This window comes from Carassius gibelio, chromosome B2 (genome assembly GCF_023724105.1).
Source record: "Carassius gibelio isolate Cgi1373 ecotype wild population from Czech Republic chromosome B2, carGib1.2-hapl.c, whole genome shotgun sequence".
Classification (NCBI taxonomy): domain Eukaryota; kingdom Metazoa; phylum Chordata; class Actinopteri; order Cypriniformes; family Cyprinidae; genus Carassius; species Carassius gibelio.
Genome location: NC_068397.1, coordinates 21,150,287 through 21,159,921, shown reverse-complemented (window position 1 = coordinate 21,159,921; position 9,635 = coordinate 21,150,287). Strand labels below are relative to the sequence as shown.

General features: G+C 36.6%; 1 protein-coding gene across 3 annotated transcripts in view; it reads right to left on the bottom strand.

The window, feature by feature from the left end:
• Positions 1–9,635, bottom strand: part of LOC127951225 (astrotactin-1-like) — a 263,118-nt gene that overhangs the window by 87,163 nt on the left and 166,320 nt on the right. For all 3 annotated transcript variants that reach the window (XM_052549027.1, XM_052549026.1, XM_052549028.1), the window contains one exon: positions 6,006–6,133. In XM_052549027.1, the coding sequence (XP_052404987.1) occupies positions 6,006–6,133 (128 nt within the window). The remainder of the gene's footprint in view (positions 1–6,005; positions 6,134–9,635) is intronic.

Below are 9,635 nucleotides of genomic sequence, written 5' to 3'. Positions count from 1 at the left end.
AGATTTAATGTTAGAGCATTGTTGAGAGACAACCAGAATGTTTTGAAAACACATGATGAGAAGTGGAAAAGAGAGGACAGAAAAGGAGAGTGTGTAAAGGGAAGATAAAAATAATACTAAAGTGTGTTGCCCGTTTCATTGCTCGGTGAAGTCAGTCTACACACCAGGAGGCTGAATACGAGGGCTGGACACATCCGCATCAGTGCACAGACATCAAATAAATACACAGTCTATGAGACTACAGTGAAAACAGCTGTGGCCACCTTCTGAACAGCACAGCCAATAGCCTAAAGCAGGGCAATTGCTCAAACTGAAGCTACAGTTCACACTTAAGTGCAGGAAGATAGCAATGCAAATAACATAGGCTCCTGTTTAGCCGATGACAATTATTAGAATTACCAGTAAGTGCAATCAAAAATACAAAGTAGAAATATGTAGATATTGAAATATTCATTCATGAAATATAAGCAAAACACACATGCTGCCATCCGTTTCTTCTGCTGAGTAATCACTTCTCACGATTAGTCATTAGTTGATTAGGCATGAACAGAACTAAACTGTTTATGCCTATTAAATCACAGTTCTGGCTCTGAATTGTGCACAACTTTGCAACATACTACAGATATACTAGAGATGAGAGATAAAAGATTAAAAATAACAAGCACACAAATTAATACATCAGAGAAGATGCAGGAAAAGTTTTAAAAGTCACAGCAAGGTCAGCTAATAACTCACAACACCTTCTGCTAGTTGGCAAAATTGTCCATGACAGAACTCAAGCAGAAATAACACACTGCTGAGCACTAAAAGCACGGCAGATACTCATCAGTTCCACTTTTTCCCTTGTAGTGACTAGGAAACCTCACGGACTGAAACTGCAAGGTGGTATCTGCACACATGAGCGGTGATGAAAGAAGATCCAAACATGAAACAGGACATCTCCAGCTCATCGATCCTGCCAGGCCATTCTTTGGGATTACAGGAACTCCCACTGCAGAGTGTCCACAAAGGCCTAACTTGATTGGATCCATCCGATTAAATCTGGACCTTGTCACTTCTGTGCCATCTTCAAGAGCTGAATTCGGGAGATTGCCCAAGCACAGCTAATTCTAAGAAGCGGTAAGAAATCCATGTGTCAGCCATTTCACTCAACTCTCTTTGCAGTCTCCTTTGTGTTTGATGATCAATGGCATCTATTCATCGCCTGCTCACCACCCAGTACCTGCCCAGCAGGCTGTAGCACCTGTGGTGTTTTTGCATCACATAATGTGTGTTTTGAAGTAATTTCTTTTAGCGTTTTCATTCCAACTGCCATGAAACTGTGCTGGCGTGCGTGTGCTTTTGAAGGAAACCCCAGGCGAATTATATGTCACAAAGACAAGTGTTGCTTAACCCGGACACCCCACCCTCAAAGAATCTCCATCTGTGGCCATGAATGTGAGTCACCGTTTGCATCAAGAGGCAGAGATGATTTCCCTCCTTTCTTTCGTCCAGCAGGAAATCTGCTTAGTGCCAGTATGCTTGCTACCTACATTCCAATTAAATCAAGATGTATTTGCCTTTCAAAGCTTCTCGGCCTTCTTCCTTTCCCTTTGGAATAATTGATGGAGTCCTCTGGTCCTATGATGAATGACTTCCAACCCAGAGATGAATAGAAAGATGAATGTGTTGCCCTGAGAGGGTAGGGAGGAACGGCTCCAGGAGTGCTGACATAGTGACAAATACAATGACCGTCGCACCAACATGCCCAAATCAGCAAGGGAGGGTGGTAGAGGCCTGACAACTTCAATGACTGCTCGGGACTGTGCCACTTGCCCATACCATACCCAATTACCTGAGCAAGTAACTAATTTAACCTCAGGTGAGTTTCAGAACTGATGCCTCGAGATAGTCAAGGGAAAAATATAGCAATGATGTATTAAGGGCATGGGCGAGAAACAAAAGCTTATCTTAAAACAGGAGTACATTTTTTTTTTTACCCCACTTCTTAAATGATTTTGCAAATAATTTTGCAACGATGTTACAATGAGCAACAAGACAGAAATGCTTCATTTAAAACTTGACTGTGACTTAAAGGGAAAATCAAATCAAAACAAACAAAACAAGGATATATGGAGTCCTGCTATTTCCCACATATCACACAAAATAATATATAGATAACATTTTTTGGTATGGTTTTTAGAAGTCTCTTATGTTCACCATGGCTGACATTTAAAAAAAAAAATTAAAAATACAGTAAAAAAAAAAAAAAAAAAACAGTAGAATATTATTCAAATGTTAAATAACTGTTTTCGGTTTAAAATATCTTAAAATGTAATTTATTACTGTTATGGCAAACCTAAATTTTAGGAGCAACAGGCTTCAGTTTCACATGATCCTTCAGAAATCAGTTGTGTTTGTGCTTTGGTGGAAACTGTGACAAATACAATAAAATAAAAAAAGCATTTATTTGAAATACAAATATTTTGCAACTTTATAAACTTTATGGTACCATTTCATATTAGGTGGCCTTAACTACTATGTACTTACAAAAAAATAAAAATAAGTACAATGTACTTATTGTGTTCATATTGTATTGTAAAACACTTTTGCTGCTATTGAGGTGGGATGGGGTAAGGTTAGGGAGAGGGTTCGAGGTATGAGTAAGTTTAAGGGTGGGTTAAGGTGTAAAGTATGGGTCAACAGTGTAATTATAAATGTAATTACATAAATCAAATACAGATGTAATTACATGTCTTTTTTTAATATAAGTAGAATGTAAAAACATGTATGTACACAATAAGTACATTGTACTAAATTATTAATTAAAATGTAAGTACATAGTAGTTAAGGCCACTTAATATAAAGTGGGTCCAACTTTATAAATGTATAAATAAATATATGAAATAACAAATGTTACTAACCCCAAATATTTGGTGCAGTGCATCAGCCAATCAGAAACATTAATTTTAAAATGTTTAATTAAGACACCTGTTATCATATCATTAGTACAGTTCAACTGAATGGGATTATTCACCCCTTGTTTGCTCTAAATATGATTTCAAACATGCATGACTTTCTTCCAACATTCTTCAAAATATCTCCGTTTGTGTTTTCAGAAGAAAGGGGAACATTATTTTATATTTCTATTTAATTCCCTCTTGTTACACATTTAAATTGACTGTAACAGCCTCAGAAATAATCTTGTGTAACACAAAAAGAGCTTTACTTGACTTGAATGAAAGGGTTCTGCTGGTGAGAGGACAGAAGATGTGCACTCCGAAGAGCTTTCTGTGGATGTAATTAAAAGTCTGAATGGAGTACATGTGTCTAATATGACTAATGAGTCGTGTATTATGCATAATTTGCAGTTCTTGCAGTAGAAGGGCTTGGAGAGCATCAGGTGCTGGGGTGATGAGTCTGAAGAGTTGGAGAGCTCCGCACCAAACCACCTGCCTCGTACACCTCCCTCCCAGGCCCGCAGCATGTCACACTGCAATAGATAAATAACTTCTGTCTTCACAGAAGAGGCCTCAAGCTTGACTGATAGAGGATGACTCTTCTAGATTACCCATTTTAATCTTCCTGTAAGTATCCAATATGACCTCTCATAAGTCTCACCTGATGCCAAGACCATTATGTCTGAAGACCAACTCTGTCAACCATTGTTTCATTGAGAGAATGCACCTGCACTCCCCGGAAGCTCAAGCAGTATTACAGACCCACACTGGTCCATTCATATACTTACGACCTTTAGACTGGATTACAAATTGGAGTTGAATGGTGGTTGGGGAATCAAGTTAGCCATAATAAAATTGCTGTAAAATCAGATAAATGCCAGCTTTTCCTTCTTTAAATTTACCACAAGGTAAAACTAGCTGTTCAATAACTTGGGCTGGGAAATCAAAGTGTTCATTTACTATGATCTAAAAATATATATATATAATAATAAGATTAAAATATAAAATAAAAAAATAACACATTTTGCATTTAGTCATGCTGCTTACACTGCTAAAATAAAATTATAACATACCTACCTCAGTAAAACAATAAGATATTTAAAACAGAACCAATTTACATGAGTATGAAAAACATGTGTAATGTAGTAACACTCATTATTTTTGTGTGAATCATGCACCTCTCTAAATTACCTTGTTAATATTATTATTATTATTATTATTAATTATTTTTTACTGTCTTTAAAGTATCTTAATCTATAAGCTCATCAAATGCTGATCAATGACAATTGCTTTTTTAAATCAGCATATTATGTACTTTTATTGTTATTGTATGTAATAAGAACAAAAATTACATTCCAGGAACAACTTCAGTCTGGACTTTTCAGCCTTCCATAAAGTGAAGAATGCTTCAGATCTATTCAAGGACTTATGACAAGATACACATGAAAATATATCATATAAAAAGAAACACAAATATATATGTATTACAGCACATAACATGCTGTAGCTGCAAAATGCTGCCGGACACAGAACACATAAATAAGCACATAAGATTTCTATTCTTTTTGACCTTTCCTGCTATTTATTTTTCATCAGACCTTAAGGATGATAATCCTTCATTCTTTGGCAGTATGATATGGGTGGCCAAAGCCAGAGGGGAACAGTATGATGAAAGATGCAGCATTCTGAAGCCTCATTTGACAGTACAGGATTTCCCCACTCCCCCCTTTTCTTTCTCATTAACGGGAGCATAAAGTTGACCCCCCACAGTATTTGAGGTAAGGGGCTGCCATGCAGAATACATGTAGCACAGTAAACTCCAGAGGGGAGTCAGATTGGTCAGCTAATGAGTCCTGACAGATGCAGCAAAAGCCAGAAGCTCCTGAAAAATGAGTTTGTTAATACCCTCTCCGTTTTTTGCCACTTCATCATCTACTTGAACTGTCAGGAGATAATGTGAACCAGTCGAGTTGTTGCAAGTTTTAAGAACATTTATAATATACTGTATGCACACAAATACAAATACTGAAGATGGATGTGGAATGCCTTGACCTGGATTGACTTTAAATAGTTTTCACTTCTTAAAAAACAATTAACTAAGCAATAATGTACCAGAGGCTGTGTGGTTTTATGACAAATAGCTATATGTGCAGTGCAATGAAGCCAGGACTATTCGTTTTATAAAAGCAGTTTAAGCATTAGAAATGCTGAAAGTACTTGTTGTGATCATGCTTAGCAAGAAATCCATGTGAAGAGAGTTACTATTATGGATTTAGCAGCAAAGAAGAGGAATTACTTAAATAAGGTCAAGAGCAAGATTAAGAGGCTTATTTAATCAAGACAAACATTTATAATCTCGGAAACTAATAGAATGTTTTCAAAGCTTAAAACTGCTATTTGTTTATATACCTCTTGATAGTGCGGGAAATTTTATACCAACTGTTCAAAACAATATACATATAATGAAAACCAACAAAATGGGGAGATTAAAAAGAAATACTTTTGAATAACATAGTATGAGTGGATAAAACAATGCATTTTGTCCAGTATTACTCATATTTATGGTATGCTTGTACATAAGTATAAATATTTTATCAAATTTTCATACACATATAAAATATTCATATTCGTGCTATTCAAAGGTGCCCTCTTTCTTTCATTCTTGTTAATCTTTTCACAAAGTTTTCATTCTTTTCGGACTTCTTTTGAAATATTCACAGTGTGACTCAGCACTCTGAGCCAACAGAATACAACACCAAGCTCTTCTATGCATGAGTCACTGACTGACAAGATAAAGCCTTTTAGCCTGTTATTTCTTGAGGTGGCCTCAGTGAAGCAGCTATAATATTTATCATTAGATATTGTCGCTCAGCTTATGTAACACTGCTAGTGCCAACACCATCAAATAACACTGCTTCTCTAATGAATAAGGTAACAGATTACACAATTCATCCATCTGAACTGTTTTTAAACCTCAGAATGGTAATACAAATCTGTATTGGTAGCTTCTAACAACAGCACAAACTGAAATGTTGAGTGATCGAACAGGAATTTATAGGTTCTTACCAGTCAGGTACTCTGGATCAGGCACTGGGTCAGACAGCTCCTCATGACACTGGGCTTCAGTCGGCACAGACGCAACCACCATGCCATCTGGGAGCTGCTGCTCGATGCCACGGGCAAAGTTCTTCAGTCTAGACAGCAGAAAATAAAGGAGATAATCTACTCAAAACTCAGTCCCATGTTCATTCATCCGTCAATCATACAAATACTACATTTCTGCCAAATCACTGTAGCAAAACCTATAGAAAAATATACGATTGTGCCTTTCTTCACTGTTTGTTAAAAGCTCATAATGTTAGTGCTTACAGGCTATTTTGATGTAGGGCACTTTATCCATATTTCATAATATTTTATTATTCTTTCTTCTCTTCATCATTTATTGATCAAACTGCCATGAAGCACCACCTTTTTGCAATTAGCAGGTCATTAAAATAACATATATAAAATACATACAAAATATGTAAGAGCACTAAGTGCAAATAGATTTATATCCTATTTACACTGAGTGAAAATATCAGTATTTTCTTTGCACTAATTATAAATAAATAGTTAAATGCAGTTTGGGTACATATTGTTGGATACTATTTATAAATATTTTTTCTTACCTATTTTTCACTTTCACTGAAAGTATATAGGTTTCTATTTATTAAAATAATAAATAGATGCTGCCTTATTGGAAACTTGAGGCAGATTTGAACTGTGGTCAGTCACTATTTGCATATGAATAATATGATTAATAATTAAAAAAAAAAAAAATGTCCAGAACTTTAAAGTGGGTTGACAAATGTAGAAGGGGCTTCTAGGTCTGACTGAATCAATATAAACAGGGATGGAGGGGTTAAGTGTAAGTGGATAGGAAAGAAGGCAGAGCAGCTCAAAGCAAACAAGAAAAAGCAAACTGAAAAACGCAGTGTGCAATGAAATAACTTTTTATCAAAATTAGATCTGAAGTACTATAGACTAGAGGAAAGAGTAAGAAAATACAGTTTGAGTTTAAACAAGAAAAAAGAGATAAAAATGGAGAAGATGGGTTAAACTAGTTTCAAATGAATGTGAACAAGTACGTATTGGACTGATGGATAAACCGATACAACAGCAAAAACTCAAAGGCTGCGTTTACACTTGGTAACATCAACTGACTTTTCTATCTGGATAATCGATTGGATCTGTCTTTCCCGTGCAATATTTTAAATAAGTCTGCAGAGAATGGTCTGGAGCAAAGTCATCCTGAAGTTGTGAGTTTTCTTTTGAAAAGCATTTTCAGTCGCGGGACATTTTGCAAATCAAAGATAAGTGTTGGAGTCCCAATAGTGTTCTAATAGTGTTCCAATCAGGTGTTCTCCTTCCTTTTTTTATCTGACAGTTTGCAAAGGGGGGGTGGGGGGTGGGGGGGGTTTGGGGGGGTTTGCGTGATGTCGACCTGCGAATGCACACACGATGGCTGGATTGTGCATTTACTCCGAGATCCGATCACACTGCATTCCCGACTACCCCTGGACAAGGACATGCGGATCGGATACGTTCTGATCAGAAGTGCATTTACTGTATACTTGTCTTTTCAATGTGTATGTGGACAACATCCAGATACAGGTTGCATGTTAATGACAAGTGTAAACGCAGACATAGATGCACAAACTAGAAACTCTGACTCAAAATATCTCTGTGTATCTTAAGTTAGATCAAAGTTAAAGTATTCTGGGAGTATATGCATGTGTGGAAACCGAAAAATGCAATATAAAATATGTATGTCAAAGAAAAGTATAAATAAATGCAGGAAAGGAGAATACAGAAGAAACTATTACAATTATTAACTATTAACTATAGCATACCAGGGAAATACACAGAATGCAACAAAATTAAAAAATGATGCCTGCAAGAGCATCTAGTAAATGACCGGGCATTCAGGAAATTGTACCAGGAAATATTATGCAATCAAAATATCTCATCAAACATTACTGTCATATCCATTTTATAAAATGGACCTGGATGAAAGAATTATATTATCTCTGAATACACAGAGCACTGTACAAATAATTGGGCTTAAACGAAAAAAAGGCCAGAGGCTTGCAATATGCACTTCATCTTAATATCAGAATGAAAAGTGGATGAAGTGGAACAGGCTGTCATTTATATTCGACACACAGTCATATATGTGGAGGTGTACAGTGCTAAATACCCCCACTTCCTGGATGACTCAAAATGTTGAGCTATTTATAAAGAAAACAGCCACTTACTTGGCTAAATAATAGTAATAATTTATTATTTGTAACCTAAAACATTACAAATCAAATTCTACTGATGTATATTAGATTGAAGGTTTTCTAGGGCAAATAAAATCTGACATAAACCGCAAAACTGTTCCCAAATATGCCCTCTCGGGTGTGCTGGAAGGTAAGCTGGAGCACAGTCTGCAGAAATTTCTCTGAACACCGGGGGATTTCCTCCCCACATCTAATAAAAATGTAAAAAGTTGTTTCTCTTGTCAAACTTGAAGCTCACGCTTCAATAGATACTCGCATATTGAAATATTAATAGCTCTGCGTTATTGCTTGTCAAAGTCACATCTGATAAAAGGTTCAGTTCCCCATGGAGCCAGTGCAGCTAAATAGAAATGTGCAATAAATTTAGGGGCCAGTAATTTTAATGAAAATGATGCAAATGGTTCTTACGTTTCTGAAATTATTATGGGGCAACAATTGCAGCAATAACCCCTGAGAATTAAAATATCTGTGATTTTTGGTGCAGAGCAATAATACCAGTAATAAAGAAATATTAAAAATAAATGTAGACGCAACTTAATTCAAAACATTTTATATCTAACCACAACTTTCTCTTAATATTACAGGAGCTTATGAAATCAACTTCAATAAACTAATGTGTATGCAGTGTTGGTTGAGTTACTTTCAAACAGTGTTAATTTCGTCAGACGAGACGAAATATGTTCGTCAACAAGACGAGACGATGACAAAACTGCAACATTGTTCAAAAACACTGACTAAGACTAAATTAACATGCATTTTTGTTGATGACAAAAGACGAGACGGAAATGTTTTGTATAAAATAAAAACATTACTAACGTAACCTCAGTTCCCTGAAATACGGGAACGAGTACTGCGTGGAAGTCACTTATGGGAAAAACTCATTTTTTTTCTCCTGAAATGAAGCCTTATTCAATAACGTGGTGAAACTGCACAGCCATTGGCAGAGAAGCCCGCCAAACCCCTTCAAAATGGGCGGGGAATCTGGCTATATATCGGCCCCTTCGCCACAGGAAATCAGGTAACTTCGACTGAAGCGACGACTGAGTCGTGCAGCCTTTTAGCATGGCAAGGAACGCAGTACTCGTTCCCGTATTTCAGGGAACGGAGGTTACTTTAGTAACCGAGTACATTCCTCTTCAATACTTCACTCTTACTGCATCGAAGACGCTTATGGGAACCCAGTTCAATCACGCCATGCTAAGAAGTGGGGACGACCAAATCAATCATACGTGATCTGTGATACCAATATATGACAATAGCATCTAGGAGCAGAATAAGCTCAATGAGGTTACGTCTGACCTAGCCTGATCATCCCGTGTGCGTATCGCCTCAGTACCAAAGGGACCGGGTGCATTCGAGCAGAGTTTGAGTC